Source organism: Heterocephalus glaber, unplaced genomic scaffold (genome assembly GCF_053883595.1).
Source record: "Heterocephalus glaber isolate CG9 unplaced genomic scaffold, H.glaber_assembly_v1.0 deba00001457, whole genome shotgun sequence".
In the NCBI taxonomy this organism is placed as follows: Eukaryota; Metazoa; Chordata; class Mammalia; order Rodentia; family Bathyergidae; genus Heterocephalus; species Heterocephalus glaber.
In genome coordinates, this window is record NW_028258305.1 from 39,348,026 (window position 1) to 39,364,539 (window position 16,514).

The 16,514-nt window shown below is 49.9% G+C and overlaps 1 protein-coding gene across 6 annotated transcripts in view; it reads right to left on the bottom strand.

Moving 5' to 3' along the window:
• Window positions 1-16,514, bottom strand: part of Plb1 (phospholipase B1) — a 134,546-nt gene that overhangs the window by 11,064 nt on the left and 106,968 nt on the right. For 5 of the 6 annotated variants that reach the window (XM_087216507.1, XM_021253651.2, XM_021253650.2 and 2 more), the window contains 10 exons: window positions 15,164-15,231; window positions 14,904-14,947; window positions 14,574-14,673; window positions 11,075-11,126; window positions 10,244-10,324; window positions 8,294-8,359; window positions 7,641-7,735; window positions 6,375-6,453; window positions 5,270-5,374; window positions 4,727-4,822 (listed from right to left, as the gene is read on the bottom strand). In XM_087216507.1, the coding sequence (XP_087072633.1) occupies window positions 4,727-4,822; window positions 5,270-5,374; window positions 6,375-6,453; window positions 7,641-7,735; window positions 8,294-8,359; window positions 10,244-10,324; window positions 11,075-11,126; window positions 14,574-14,673; window positions 14,904-14,947; window positions 15,164-15,231 (786 nt within the window). The remainder of the gene's footprint in view (window positions 1-4,726; window positions 4,823-5,269; window positions 5,375-6,374; window positions 6,454-7,640; window positions 7,736-8,293; window positions 8,360-10,243; window positions 10,325-11,074; window positions 11,127-14,573; window positions 14,674-14,903; window positions 14,948-15,163; window positions 15,232-16,514) is intronic. The other variant, XR_015453213.1, reaches the window with a different exon arrangement.

Sequence of the window (16,514 nt, forward strand, 5' to 3'; positions counted from 1 at the left end):
ATTTGCATTCCTTGACACCTAAAGATATCAAGCATTTTTCCAAATAATTATTGGGCATTTTAATCCTATGGTTTTTTGGTAACACATCAGTGCTACTAACCCCCTATTTTTTAATCTCCAGCCTGCCCTCATCTGTGAGCTCCAGGCTCCTGTGGATAACAGCTCCCCTGATAGCTCCATGCGGCTGTCTGAAAGGTAGTTCCCACTTCCCATGTCTAAAACAGAACTTGATCTGTGATGAATTTCTCTCTCCCAGTCAACCATCCGCTCAATTTCTCAGATGGCCCAAAACAAGAAACCCTTCTTTGTTCCTCTTTTCCTTCCCCTAGTCTCAACCACATCCTAAATCTGACCAGCAGACTCCTCCTGTCCTTCCCCTGCACCCCCACACTGCAGCCAGAGGGCAAACCAGAGCACAGTGCTCTCCTGTCTGGAGCCAGCCAGGGATCTGGCCCCTGCCTGCACCTCTGACCTCGCTTGCTTCCCTCCAGTCTCGCTGGCCTGGAGGTTCCCCAGGCACTTCAAGCTCATTCCTGAGTCCAGGCCCACACGGGTCTAATTTCCTCTCCCTGGAACACAGTGGCCCCAGACTCCTGCCTGCCTAGCAACCTCTTGACATTTAATTCTCAGTTCACTTGTCCTGTCTTCCAAGTGCTGGATTTGTGTCCTGTCTCCCTGCTTGACTTTTATTTTTTAAAGCCCTGAATATGGTCAGACCCCGTTGACGTATTTGGTGACTTGTTTATTACTTATCTTTCCCCCACTGTAATGTCTACTCCCTGGAGTGGGATGGTACTGTCCTTTTCACTGTGGAATCCCTGGCTCCAGGAACAGCCCTTACCCTGTAGCACTGCTGGATAAATAGTTGTGGAATGAGTGGATGGAGGAATGGAAGCCAATCAGACCTGTGTGGAAAGTACATGCAAAAAAGATCGGGAGTGGCTGCAGGAAGTAGAGCTGTTTTGTCCAGCACCAACCTTTCCTGAACTGGACACTAACTACTGACAATGCAGGCAGAGTGCAGTGGATCTGGTGGCTACCAGCCTGTCCTGGAGACTCAGGCAGTCCCTGCAGGAACTGGGGCCTGAGCTAGCACTGAGGGTAGGCAAGGAGGTGAGAAGGGCAACCCAAGATAGGGAAATGAACAAGTGCAAACACACAGGGATGAGACTATACAGGTGGTGCAGAAAGTTACCAGATTGCAAAGAGGGAGCAGAGGCTGATGGGTACGGTGGCCCAAGAGGCCTGTACACTGTGTTAAGGGCCTGGCCTGTCTCCTCTGGAGATGGGACCTTGGGAGTCTGAAGGCAGGGGTGTGACCTAGCCAGGTCTTCTTTTAGTGCCCTGTAAAGACTACATCTAAGAGTGGTTCATAAGTCCTGCATGTTAAAATCATCTGAGAACTTTTTTTTAAGTGCTGAACCCAGGATCCACCTAGACCAATTAAATCAGAATCTCTGGGGATAAGAACATTCAGGCACTGCTTTTTTTCTTTTTTTAAGTATTATTTATGGAAGCTAACATACACATAGAAACAAGAAATCACATATGAGCAGCTGATCATTTTGATAAAGCAAACATATTAACATCCAGACCAATAAACAGAATATTACCAATACTTGGAAGCCAGGCCCCAACTTCATCTAGTACTATCCATTCCCAGTAAAAGGGAACAACATGCTGATTTCTAACACTATATGATAAGCTGCTTGCCTTTGAATTTTGTATTTATTTGCATGTTACTGAAGTTTGCTTATTCTCATCACATAAGCTATTCCATCGTATTGCTGTTCCAACATTTTATTCATTCTACTCTTAGTGGGCATTTTGGGAGTTTCTAGTTTGGGACTGTTATGAGCAATGCTGCTATGAAACTTCTTGCATGTATCTTCTGGTGGAAACATGTATATACCTTTCTGTCAGGGATATATCCCGGAGTGAAACTGTTGGGTCTCAGGAATACAGATGCTCAGTATTATTAGCTATGCCAAAGAGCTTTCAGGTGGTTTGGGGCCCGCTGCTTCTGGAAGTCCCTAGATGATTCTAATATGCAGCCAGAGCACAGAGTTGCTGTTCTAAGGGCTATAAGTCTGGAGAGAGGGGTGACAATTAGGAGATGTAACTATTAGCTGGAGTAGGATTTCTAGAGCAGAGAGCATGCATCAGTGGAGGAATGAGCCTCAGAAAAAGGAGAAAGTCTTTATCTTAAAAACATCTCCTGGCGTTGCTGGTACTTCTGGCTTTGCCTTTGCAAAGGTCTCTGGAGAAGGAGGTGTGAGCTATTAAGAGAGGAGGAGTAAGAGATGAAATAGTTTGAAGTGCATTCGTTGCCCCCTGGGAACATCCACCAAAGCCTGCAGACGCTATGTCATAGGACTCAGTGGTGAGACATGAATTCACTGGCTAGGTATGTGTTTATCAGGTTGGGAGCAGAGGGGAGGTTGATGTTGTGGCCAGGACACTAGGGAAAGATGTGGACAACCTGGACTCTCATGCCTGCTGTAGCACTAACCAGCTGTGTGGTGCTGGGCACACTACTTCACATCTGTATTTTAATCACAAAATGCTCTGGCTAGACGACCTCTCAGGCTGTCAGAGCTGGAATCCATCCATCTGTTATTTATCTGATGTCACTGTACACTGTAGGGGAGAAATTCCAGTAAGAAGATGGAGAAAGTTGGCACAATGCTATATAGCTTTGTGTCTGAGATGGTTTGGGATGAAAACATTGGACTCTGTAATTATTTCCCCAAATTATATAGCACGGGATAAGAAACTCTTGGATGATTTTAGTTTTGTTTTACTTTGTTTTTGTTATTTTTAAGTGTGGGGTAAAGCTGAGACAATGTCTGGGCAGTCTTGTCGCCAACAGGGCTCCATGGTAGTGTCCACCTTTTCTTTTCATATCGGAAGCTCTCCTTCCTATCTCTATGAAATAAAAGCCTCTCAGCTGGCTGAATGGGAAGAACTGCTAAGCTGCTTGGAAAGAGATGGCCAGAACTACACTGTTAAGTCACACGGGTGTGTGTGTGCACAAGCCATGGACTCTGTCATGGTTGAGTCATCATTGTGGCCATTGAGTCTCAGGAGACGCTTGGAGGGTCCCAACTTTAAGCAGGCTTAGAAGGTAGGAAGCAGGCTTTCCAGGTAGGAAGGCTGGAAAATCTGGAAGGAAAGCCCAAGGTCTTAGCTGTCCTGGCTCTTCTTGGAATCTATCGATTCCTCTGAGGTCTTGGGGTGAAATGGGACAGAAAATGGATTCCTACGCTCTGGGAGGATTTGACTGGTTGACTCTACTGGGTATTGAACCCAGGGCCTTTGCACTGAGCTATATCTCCAACCCTCTTACATTCTTAAATTTTGAGACAGGGTCTTGTTAAGTTGCCCAGGTGGGACTTGAACTTGCAGTCTTCCTGCCTCAGTCTCCCAGAGTGCTGAGATTACAAGCATGGCTCACCACACCCAGCTTTTGGGGTGATTTTAAAAGGAATGAAGACATGTGATTTAGCCACTGAAGGACAACGTGACTTCAAAACAAACTATAAAAGAAACCTAACTGATCTTAGAAATTATATTGTGCAAACTAATTTTTAAAAATACTGTGGGGATATTTTGGTGGCAATTCAGAGTTCTGGGTGAAAGAGGATGATGGAAATTTTTACAAGTGGGCAGAGAGATAATATCAACAGAAGGAAAACCCCAGGACAACACCAGTAGAGGAAAGCTGAGTTTGCATTTATATAGGCCAAAGATAAAACCTGCTCCCATGCTGCTCTGAGAAGAGGTTGCTAGGGAGGAGGAGGTGGTGTAGCTAAGGAGAAAGTCAACATTTGTGAGTCAGCTGAGGAAGATACTGGACATATTGGATGACCTGACAGGTGTGGGACTATTTGCACAGCGGTGGTTGGCAGAAACACCACAAGCTTAAAACTGCAATAGAAGGAGCAGAAGTGTAGACTGTGTAGTCACCATGGAACAAATAGGGGGACACACAGGTCAGGGCGAGGATTGGGTTACATGGTTACATGCTGAGCCTAGATCAAAGGAAGCTACCGGATTGGGAAGGAGTCTCATTTGGTCTGAGCAAGAGGATACACGTATTGGGGGACTAGCCAAGTACTGCAAACACAGCTGACCATTCGGCAGCCAGTGGCAGAGGAGCGGACAAGGCCAGGTGTCCTTGTGGACCCGGGGTTGTGTGCTCTTTTCGTAAGGTCCCCTCCCCTCGTGGGAAAGGACGGAATGAGTTTCAGCCTGGGAGACTGAGCTGTGTGAATCTTTCCTTTTTTCTGTCTAAAGAAATAATAGCTGGGAGTGTGTTGAGACCAGAGTGTTGGAAGGCTAATAGGGCTGATATGTGTTGAAAGCTAATTACTGTGCTGGCTGCAGTGTACACTTGATCTCAACTAATTTTCTGTATCATTTTCGCTGTTCCATGGATGTTAATAGAGACAGCCAGAGAGATCACTTGCCTGAGGTCACAGTGAGGGGGAGGAAACTAGAATTTTTAGTGTATCTGAGTGCGGAGTTATCCTTTTGCGGTGCCTGGGCATTGCTAAGAGTTGCATACACACGTGTTTTGAAAACAATACCTCAGGACAAATAAAGTGTGCCACCAGTTTTGAGCTTTGGGAAGAAAGGAGCCATGTTAGTACGTTTGTCACCGTGGGAGTCAATAGCTTCGTGTTGTCCTGGACATGAGCCCGCCAGGCCCTGAGCCACTCACCATGTTGTTCCAGAGCGCGATGGCCATCTCCGCGTGCCCGCGTTCCGAGAAGTGGAGACAGTCTTCAGACCAGAAGGTGAGGCTGCTGCTCCCGAGCTGTGATCAGAGACAGGGAGGTTGCAGTCCTGACAGCACTCCCCTCCCGCTCCCCCGGAAGGTGCCCCAGGCATTGCTCTGTCTGTCCTTTCAACTCGGCTGCCAACTGGTGGGCAACCACATTTTGGAACTTAAAAAAAAAGACACGAACTGTAGCTACCCACAGACCATCCCCTTTCCTGCCCTGAAAGTTGGAAAACAATGATGCTAATGTCATGAAGCTTCCCCCTTCCATCCTAGTCCAGTGAATGTAAGAGTGGCTTTGGTCACTACTGATTCTCTTTCTTTCCAAGTCTGTCTTCATTCTAATCATCATCAAAAGGCAGAAAAAGCAATGCTTGGGAGCCCAAATATGGTGATAAACAAAAAGCCCACCTGGATGAAGCAAATGCACCCATCACCCAAGCAGCGGCTCCACATGGCCTCCCAGCCAGGCCTGCAGCTCACCTCATTCAGTGGGATGAAGGTGTTCTGGAAGAAAGGCTGCACCACAACTGCAAAGTCCTCACGCTGCATGTACTTCTGCTGGTAGGACAACCTGGAGATGCCACTCTGGGGGTGGGATAGGCTGCTTAGGACTGGACAGGGAGGGTCTATTCCTGCTGCCTGGGTTTGCTTGTGACTGCTGTCAACCCACCCTAGACAAAGGGCTTTAAGGAGCTACGCTGGTGTGACCCACATTCACATCCCTCCTGCATCCTTTACTGAGCACCTGTATCCCAAAGCCTCTGCTAGCTGTCAGGGTCAGAGTTGAACCCAAAGGCCCTGGTTAGAGGAGCCCCATGTGCATGGCTCCGGCCCTTCCATTCCAAGGCCCAGCCGGCACTCACTGCATACAGAGGCCTGTTAGACCCAGCTCAAATGGGGAGCATCTCAGCACCAGCCCCCCAGAATGTCCATGCCCTTTGGTTGTTGGATTTGTTTAGTGCCAGAGTGTGGAATGTAAATGGCATAGGCTAGATGTACTTATCCTGAAGGAGCTTGACATCCATCTGGGAAAAGGAGACAAGATGTAAAACCCTAAGAACCATAGAGGGCTCTGGGGTCCATCAACTGCACACTGAGCTTGATTTGGGGATAAGCTTTAGAGCAGGAAGAAGGCTTGCTCCTGAATGGAGATGGATCATCCCCAGAGAGGGCAGACGAGGAGCAGAGGTACACATGAGCAGGAGGGTGTCGGGGAAGGAGGGGGAGGTAAAAGTAAGGCCTTTTGTTTTTAAGGAGGGGAGGTGAAAGGAAGCGAAGAGGTAGGAGGCAGGTGCAGTGGCTGCCATCCCTCCTCCCCTGGGTAGAGGCATGGCCCAAATTACATAGCGTCCACTCTGGGGCCCAGTGCTGTGTCCACTCAGGGCGGACCACTCCCAGCTTCCACGTTGGGGTCTCTCCCTGCACCCTTTCCTGGCTTGCTGTTCAATTACCCTGGACAGATGTTTTGAGGGCTGCTGTCTCTTAGGGAGTGGTTGTCTATCAATGAAGCCCTGCTGGACACACAAGTGCTGAGTCCTTGCTTGGGGAGTCCATGAGGGTGCTCCTAATGGATGGCGGGGCTCACCTGGAGGTTCCAGTTCACTTTCTTCAGCTCTTGCATCACTGGGGAGTCTGGAAAGTGTCTGAGGCAGCTACAGTTTCTCCTGGAAGATAAGAACTCTGGTGGTGAGGCTCCCTGGGGCAGCCTGGCTCTGTCCTTCTGGGAGGCTGACTGACCCAGGGCCCCCAAGTAGCCTCCCAACATACACTTGCTGATGCTTGGACCCCGAAGGTCACAGAGCTGTGCTTGCTGGAGCTGGCACCTGACTTCGATCTCCTCCTGCACAGCTGCCCATTCCCTTTCTCCTTCCCATGCCTGTGCCCCCTGGGTTTCTGTAGGTGGGAGGAGCTGGGCTTTGGGGAAGACCACCATCTCTTTTGGTACAGAATCACTCTTCATCCTCCTCAGCCTCTGAGTGCTTATGAATCTCCCTCAGGGCTCCTGCAGGGGGACTCTGTTGGGATGCCAAGGAGAACCAACGAGCTTGACAGGGCCCTGATAAGGTGGAACACGATAGCAGCAGATTCTGAAGAGACATTCCACCTGGGGGTTCCAACAGATGCGTGAAGCAGCTGGCCACCTTCACATCCCAGCCATTTGACTTCAAATAGGACTGCTCAGCCACCTGCAGAATCTCCCTCCCCATAGCAACAGCCACACAAACCCTGGAGCTCCTCTGGCCTCAGAAGATAGCATCTTCCTGGTAGCATCCCACTGGCCTTCCAAGAATTCTAGCCCTGGACAGGAACTCTTGCCCTGCCTCCAGGCCCAGCTTTCAAGGATGAAATAAAACCTGCTATTTCCTGAGAGCCTGCAGCAAGTATTTCCTCTCAACATCATATCTACCTTACAAGGAAGGTGTCATCCCTATTTATAGGGGAGGCTTAAAACACTTACTGGGGGCTGTTCAAAGTCCCATAACTTTTCAATGGCAGAACTAGGACTTGAGGACAGATGGAACTGTCCCCAATGCTCATTGTCCTATGCTGCCTTTCAGCAGAGAGAGACTCACCAAGGTTGGACTTTGAAATCACAGAAATGGTGAGGAGCATTCAGGATCATTTGGTCTGTTTCACTTTACAGAAAAGCATATTGGGGTCCAGAGAAATGAAGGGACTCGCAGACAGTAGGCGTTCATTAATGCAGAGGCATCTACTCAATGATTTCTTAAGCCGCTGGTGAATTACTTCCATCCACCCTCTGAATAGCCCCACCTGGCTCTGCCTGGACCTCTCTCCGGTGGTGCCCATGGGTCCCACCCTCGCCTGGGACCACGACTTGCTCACTTACTGAGCCGCCAGCAGCACAGCACACTGCCCGCCTTGGCCCTGGTGCAGGCCGGCCAGCTCCATGACCTCCACCACATTGATGAAAGCCCTGGGAAGCTGCAGGAACAGAGGTGGGGTTCATGAGGCCCAGGGCAGCTGTGGGGAGAGGGCACTGGCTGCTGCCGGAGGAGCCTAGGGATTCACTGTGTGTGTGTGGTGCTGGGGACTGAACCCAGGGCTTTGTACTTGCTAGGCAAGCACTTTACCACCCAGCTACATCCTCAGCCCATGGAGGATCATCTTTAATCCAACTTCACCCCCTTCAGTTTTACTCTGAGGCCCTGAGCATAGATGTGATGTTTGATCTCACTGATTCTTCTTTAACGCCCCACTTTGTCATTTGGGAAGCTGAGATGGAGACACACCATGGCTAGTAAGCCACAGGACCTCGCTGCAAACCTGGTGACTCCAGGGATGAGCTCTGCTACTGTGAAACCTAGGCTTGGAGCCAGTTAGAATGGCCTCTGCAGAGGGGCTGGGGGCTGCCACCCTCCCTCCCCCCGGGGGCCCACGCGTGGTGGGCCTCTGCTGTGCGCGTCTCATTGAACACAATGTGCCTGATGCCCCCAGGGGTGGACCCTCCCCCCATACAGGCGGGCTGTTACTTCTTCCTACCTCCTCATAGAGGATGTCCAGGGCCTGCTGGATGTGCTGGACATACTCTTCGGCTGAGTGGTCCGCCTGTGAAGGAAAGAGGGGGCTCTCTTCAGCCCCGGGGTTCCAAAAGCACAGCCTTGGGGGCTTGGGAGGAGGGGCGAACAGAGGGAGTTGGGTGGTCCTGGCCAGTCCTCGTTGCAGGTTGACCAGAGTCCCCCATTAGCAGTCTTCCCATGACCCCTACTAGACACGATCACCCTGCCCTTACCCACATGATCTCAAACCCAATTGCAGAGTCTTTACAGTGCTGGACCAGGCTCATCTGTCACCTGAACTTAGCCTTCTCTAGCCACTCACAGGGCCCCTGATGACCACATTCTTTTTTCTCCAGGCTTTGGGCCATGCTGGTCCCACTGCCTGGAATCCTTTGCGCTCTCGAATCCTCCTTACTTCTGTGTCTTGTAACTTGGCCAAGAGTGTTTCTCCTCTGATCCATCTCCCCAACCTGAGGCTGACCAGAGGGGCCCCAATGCACCCTGGGTGATGTGATGGGGTACAGGGTAGGTGCTCAGTAAGTGCTTCCTGATGATTCTCAGGGCTTTGCTTTATAGTTCGAGGAAGTTAGTCATATTTTTGGATATGGGTGGGCTCCTTAAAACGTGTCAAGGAGACTGATCCCAGAGGGTGGGTGATGCCTGAAGTTCTCACACCAAACATAGAAGGATGCATGTCTGCAGGAGGGAGGCTCCGGGAAGCTCCACCAGACACTAGGGCAGGAGGCAAAGAGCTGCAGGTGCTTTGTGCTCAATTCTGGCTCACTGCTGGACACGAAAAGGGCCCTGCAGATACCTGATCATGGGTGAGCTCCTGCCTACAGCAACCAGAAAGGGTGCTGAGATTCAGGGTGGGAGTGGACACAAGATGACAGTCATGCCCAAGAGTTAGGAGCATGAGCTGAGGGACCCGTGTCTCCAAGAGCCTGCCCTTCCCTCCTTCCTCAGACTTGGCCTGAGTGAGCTGCTGGTGCCTCTGGGTCCTTGTTACAAAAACATGCTCTCAGGACACACCTGCTGTTCGCATGGGTGACAGGTGTGCTAGGGCTGCAGGGGGCATTTCCCTCCACCACGTGTCCACAGGTAGCTCTGGACCCCATCTGGGTTTGAATTAACCTTGCAGTCCAGGACACAGTAATATCTAAATTCCTGAGAGTTGGATCCCTGCTACCTCTCAAGTCTGGGCAGCAAGAGAGAGGATCCAGGGGAAGAGGCTCAGAAGAGCTCTGTGTGTGTGTGTGTGTGTGTGTAACACAAGGAGCCATAAATGCCTCCTCCCCCAGCCTGTGACTGTCAAACATTCTACCACAACCTGAGTCAGGGCACCTGCCTTTTTTTGGCCAAATAAAATACAGGATGTCCCCACGTTGGAACAAGATGTATTCCAAAAAGTTAGAGCTCTAAGAAGCTTTTAAGTCTGGACATGTTTCCCCTAGAAACACTAGGAGCGGGGCTGGGTTCCCAGGCTGGCCAGCTGAGGCTGGTTAACTCACGAGTGCCCTGAAGGACTGTGAGCCACACTGTAGGGATGGGTTCCGCTTTATCCAGCCCCATTTATGAGGGTGTTTTGCCTCACTGCCTCCCGCCTCCCACCACCAAAACAGGGCAGGGCCTTTCAGACAGGCATAGAGGAGACTCACTGGTCACCTGTCTGGATACCAGGGACCAGTATGTGTGTGTTGAGGAAGGGCCACTTCCTCAGCCGTGCTGGGAGACTAGGTGGGTCTAAGTGCCCTCAGGCATAGTCCAGCCTTGGCTGCTGTGCATGAACCAGGGGCCGTCGGGGCAGACTCCCAGGCAGGTGGGACTCCCGTGGAGGAGGAACGTGAGACAGGGTCAGGAGCCAGGGCAAGGAGGACGACAGAAGTCCCCGACTTTGTTCTCGGGTCCCCAGTGGACTCGGGCAGGGGCCTACCGGATTCTCGCAGTATTGACACAAGTCGTTGCTGCCAATGAAGAGTGTGACCAGCTTCCAGTCTGTCTCCAGGTTGATCTCCTGAGGGGAAAGACCCTGAGTTTGGTCCTGGGGCGGGGGTATGCATGTGCAGGGGGCACTCAGCAGGCTACCCAGCCGCTCCCAGGCACCTTTCATCCGCTTTGCATCATGGGAGAGAAGGTGAAAGTGAGGTCTCCCTACCCTCCTGTGCCTGGGAGGTGGAAGCTTCTCAGAGAAGCAGGGTGCTTTCCCTTTGCAATGCATTTCCCTGAGCCCGTTATGGGCCAAGAGGATTAGCAGCCTCTGAAATGGGATCTAAGGCCTTCAAAGGAGCCGACAGAAAAGGTGCAGCTAGAAGCCAGAGCTCAGTGACGACTCTGAGATGTATTCTCCAGGGCTTGCTCAGGGGAGGGAGAGGTGGAAAAGAGGGCAGCAGGGACCTGGAGGCAGAGGTGGGATCGGGGCAGGGGAGTCCGGGCGGGCCCTCTAGCAATGGTTTCCCACTCAGCCACCACCATAATAGGAGTCCTGCCAGGAGCTCCACTCCAAGGCATAAACACAGAGTATCTTAAAAAGTTTGTGAGCAAGAAGTTTCAGAGGCTGGGTGAGCGGGAAGAAGCGAGGCTTGGAACGAGCAGCCTATTTTTAGCACCTTGTGTTTATATAATAGGGCTCTGGGAAGCTGGCTCGGGTAAAGGGGAGAAGCTGCTAGAGGCCAAGGATTTAGAAGAAGGAGGGCTGTCCCAGGGCCCTGCCACCTCCCCAGCCGAGGATCTGGCACCTTGGTGGGTGGCCCGGGTCAGTACTCACAGTGCTGGTTTTCATTCGCTCTATCAGGTCTCGGGCCTGGGCCGGCATGTCCCTGGTCAGGGGAAGAAAAGGGGACCGAGTCACTCAGGAGGGCTCCAGCTGCGGAAGAGTGGTGCTTCAGGATGAGTAATGTTCTACAAAGGTTATTTCCCAGCAAGTACGGATGGGCTGTCCACTCTCCAGAGTCCCAGCCTTGTCCCAATTAGAGCTGTCACGGACCGTGGGGACACACTCACCCAGACCCCGACACCCGATACCTGGATCCAGGGCCAGGCCTCGTTGGCCGTTTGGGTGGGGATTGGTCAACCTTCCTATCAGGGATTTTCTCTGCTACATCCTCAGGCTTTATCGCTGCAAGCTAAGCCTGTACCTTTTTTATTTAGTTGCCTGTTTAAAAAAATAACCTTTGGCCATTCTTTTAAGATGATGGTTCACAGTGGGGCCGGGGATTTAGCTCAGTGGTGCTGCCGCCTCCCTCAAAAGTGCAAGGTCCCAGAGTTCGATCCCCAGTACCAAAACAAAACAAAGATTATTGTACACAGTGTATTAACTATTCTGTTCTAATTATTTTGTCGTGAAACTTTGGGTTTTTTTATGGAAGAGTATTTAAAAATATTTATTAATATTAAGAGTATTTTAAAATACTTATTAACATCCACATGAAACAATAAAATTTAAAAAAGAAAAATCAACCTTTTGTATTTGACCTTTTTTTTTTAATACTGGGGATCGAACTCGGGACCTGTGCTTGCAAGGCAGGTGGCAGAACCACTGAGCTAAATCCCTGGCCCCTGTATTTAACTTTTTAAAACTTTAACGACTGTTTCTCCTTGTTGTAGTTTCTTACACTATTCCCTAGCTCCTCACTTTGTTTTCGTGTTTTTGCCCCTGAAACAAAACAGGATTAGTTCTTCCTTTGTCCCCTAGATGTCTGCATAGATAAAACATTGCTATTTAGTGTTCTGGATAAGATATGTATGCCAATGAAATACTATTCTGCAATAAAAAGGTGATGAACTATTGCCATACTCAACAATATGGATGAATCATAATGTCTCAGAATAATTTTGCTAGATGAAATAAGTCAGATTCCCCCCACCACCAAGAGCACATATTCTTTGATTTCATTTATATAAAATTCCAGAAAATTCAAACTAACCTATAATAACAGCAGGTTAGTAGTTGCTCAGGGCTTGGGGAGGGGTAGAGACAGGGATAGGAAGGAGAGATTACAAAGAGGAAATTACAAGGAAACTGCTGCGGGTGATGGACATGTTTATTATTGTGACAATTTATTATACTTGACGGTGTCAAGTCTTATCAAATTGTATGCTTTTAATGTGTGCACTTTATTACAGTCAATTATATCCCAATAAAGCTTTTTCTTAAAAAAGATATGGATATGGGCAGCGAAGTCAGCAATGGGCACACAATTAGTGGACTCTTCCACTGAAGAAGCCATGACGGAAGTAACTGGTACAGGATGGCCATTTAAAACCTTTGTGTAAGCTGGGTATTGATCGAGCCCCGTTCCTGCCTTATGTCTTCCTAAGGAGAATGTGTGCATCTGGGATTGTATTATGTATGCTACTGCTACTGATGGGTACCTCAGACAGCTACAAGGCAAGCCTGTCCTGGGCAAAGATGCTCACAGAAGTACCTACTATAACCTTTTAATAGGTTCAAGGCACGACTAAAGGAACTCACGGGCGATAGACAAGCCCTCAAGGGCAGTGGGGAAATGAGGAATGTCTACTTCCACCCTCTTTCCAGCCAACTTCCCGTCCTTCAGACCAAGTTCTGCAAAACCATGAGCCTTTGTCCTGGGCTCACTCAGCTCTAGCTCCTCCATTTCCTTGTTCATTCCAGGGCTCAGGGCTTCCTGCAGCTCTGCCATGTGAGCTGACATGGGGTGCTGAATCCCGCCTGCTGGGGTGACTCCTTTCACCTTGTAGAGAAGGAGGTTGCGATCGCTGACTTCAGGAGTCCTGGGTGATTTTCATTCACTCCAGCAGGTCCTGGACTGGGGGACATCTGTATTGAGACTGCCCAGTTTTGTTCTCCTAACTGTACTCTCTGACTCAGTATCAATTTATTTCAGTCTCCAGTGTTGCCATATACAACACTAACTTTGCCCAGTTTTTCCTGTTTGCTTAGTGTCCTTAACTAGATCGCAAGGTCTTTGTAAACAAGTTCATGTTTAGATTCTTTTGTATCTCTTAGTAACTACCTAGGCACTCAGTCCTTTGCAGATGTTGATTCTTGCTTACTGTTTGATGGAAGGGACATTAGCTACTGAATAAACCTTGAAATTAAATTCAACCTTATTCACACTGAGAAACGAGAGTGGAGCCAAAGGAAAGTCACAGGGCAATTCTCTCACCTTACTCACGTAGGTCAGTGGCTTATTTTTGTTTCCCCTAACACTGGACATCAGAGATGGCCGCAGATCTCGGCTACCTCCTCTGCCCCTGCCTTGATCTGGGGCAGGGTCTGAGCAGCAGTAGAACAGATAAGGCAGTGAGAGAAGAGAACTGAGAAAGGAACATGAATCCCAACAGACTGAGAAATCAAGCCCTGCTTACTGAAGCCTGGGCTGAATAATAACAACAATTACAACAGTAATTAGATGTGATTATATTGGCCCCACAAAGCCCAACTTTTTTACAGAAATATAAGTCCTTCCTGCTGATGTGGAGGAACTGACATGGCTTCCTGTGGCTCAGAGACTGAAACAGAGCTTGAGGCCCGCTTGTGGCTTTGCAAAGGAATGTTCCCTGTAAACAAAGTGAGTCAAGCCACTGTCGTTTCCCTGGTGACCTGAGCATAGCGGAACTCCTACAAAGCAAATAACCCAGTGCGCTCCATGCAGAAAAATCAATGATCCTGCTCAGGCATTTCAGTTTTAATTATCTGCGCTGTTGTCAACAACAGAGATCTCAGTGAAAACAAACAGCCGCCCTGCTATTTGGGGGTCCTAACACCTAACTCCCTACTGTCAGAGGACAGCCTTTTGCAGTCAAAGACTTGAGGTTCTGAGGCAAGGTAGGGAGGAGAGGAAGGCAGACAGCTGCAGGACACACGGAGTCTTTCACGGTGCTGAGAGCTGCCCTGCATGTGTGACTGGATGCCTCTGAGGGACAGGAGGTGGCACCAGCAGGGACAGTGCCTGGGGCAGGGAGATGGGTTACTCCTGCTGCCTTGGAGAGGCAGTAACGCCATGGTGGTTAGGGCTGCATTCGGGCACAGTCACACCCCGGTTTGTCTGATAACTCGCAAGGAACTCAGCTGAACCTCAGTGTCCTCCTCATAGTGTCCATGTCCAGAGGTGTAGGAATTAAGCGAGGTAATCCACATGGAGGGTTTGAGCAGGGCTAGCATACAGAAATGCTCGGCACACAGCTCTCATGACCCATCTGGGACAAGTCCTCCTCACCGCCTCCTGCTTCCCACCTGGATCTCTCCCACCCACACTCTCCCATGTACACAGGGTACTCACCGAGCTCTGGCCCCTTCCACTGCTACGTTGAATCCCTTTGTCTCCTCCCAGGTACCGGTGGAGAATCCAAAGATGGAAGGGTTGAACTTCTTTAGAATGTCTTTAGAGGGGACAAGACAGAGAGCGCAGGTGAGGAGACAGGAGCCCCGAGAACTCAGCTGGGCTACAGTCTTCGGGCACAGGTGTGGGGCAGGAGGGCTCTGGTCTTTCTGGGACTGACTGATTTCCCTCTCTGCAGATAGCCTGCTCTTCCCTTCCCCCAGGCAGAGGCCCCGGCCTCAGTGAGGGTGGTGGTGACCACAGTGACAGTACTTGGTGCTGGCTACTTACTGGGCAGTGTGGTGTGAGTCTCCAAGGCCCCGTCTCCTCCAATGCTGGGAAGAGCAAATGTCTTTGTTAAAATCACCCTGGCCTGCTGCTCTGTGTGTGGTCACACTAGAGTTTCTGCTCCTGGATCACCACTCCCATCACCCTCAGGGCTCTACAAACATCACAGACTTCTTGGGTCTTGGAGCTGGGCTGTAGGGACCCCACTTCATCCCTGGAGGCTGGAGCATTGTCAACAGAGAAGGAGCTGAGAACATCCTTACCTCCAGGAGAGCCCCCTCCAGGGTATGTACAGGTTACTGGAGTTGCTTGGTCGAGCTCCCATGGCTGTCTGTAAAAAGCAAGGAGAAGCTTCCGGGCTGCTCCTGGGTCAGGATGCACGGCTGGCACAGGGCCTGGATTTGCCTTTTCTGAAAATGGCACCAGTTCTTCTCCAGGCCACCCTAAGCTCTGGGTTGTCACATTCTTCTCCCCAGCCCTCTACCAACAACCAGCAACCAGGTTGGATCGATTCTTTATCCCCAGTCTGCTGTCTTTTTCTTTTGCTCTTTTTGCCATGATCCTGGGTGAGACTCTGGTCTCCCTGCCATGGAAAATACTCTGCTTCCTTCCTGACCACATGGTCTTGTGTCTCTGTTCAGCTCCCAACAACAGGGCTGCCACCTGCTCCTCTGAACACATCTCTCTGTGCACTCTCTGGCCCTTCGATATGTTTCCTTTACCTTGAGGGTCAAGGCCAGATCCCATCACCAATGTGGACACCATAATCTGATGTCTACTTTCCTTCCCCTCATTTACTCCTTCCATCCCTGTCGCACAGAACTTTCAGGTCTAGGCACAGTGATCTGTCTCTGTCCCAAGCACGAGGGCCTCAAGATGCTCCGCCCCAATCCCCATGCACTCCATTCTTCCCAGGATGCTGAGCGCTCTCCTTTCCAGCCCCTGATACCCCTAATTCATTCACTAAGATGCTCCTCAGTCCCCACTTCCTCTATAAAGCTTTCTTTGTATGCTTTGTCTTAAAATTCTTCTTTGAAATTTACAGAAGTATCACACGTTCAATAACCAGTGAAACAATACAAAGAATTTTTTAAAAAATGAATAATCTACTCCCACCTTACGAATCGCATTGCAGAATCCACATCCCCATCCCCATACACCACTAGGGTGGAATCATGGTTATAAGCCTGCTGTGCTCTCTTCCATAGATTTCTCATTTTCATAACAAAATGAAAGCACCTCCACATATGTGGGGGTGGCTTGGCTTCCTCAGAAATGAATAATGTATTCAGAAAGTCCTGTAATGCCACCCAAGTAATCACACATCCTTCTGAACACATTTCTTTTGTCTGGGCCGGATAGGTTTTTGGAGGGTTTTGACTGCTGCATCCTTTTTTTTTTTTCCTGCAGAATTGCTGATGGCGCACCAGGCACACAGCAATAGCTAAACAGTAGGCTAAAGCAATCCATTTAGCAGGACAGAGCTATGGGCCAGGAATTGGGCTCCTGATGCTTCATGGGTTGGGGGCACTGGGCAAAGGATGGGTGAGACTCTGTGGCTGGGTGGGTGGAGATGACTCCCTGATAAAGGCAGGCAACTTGAACAAATCCCAC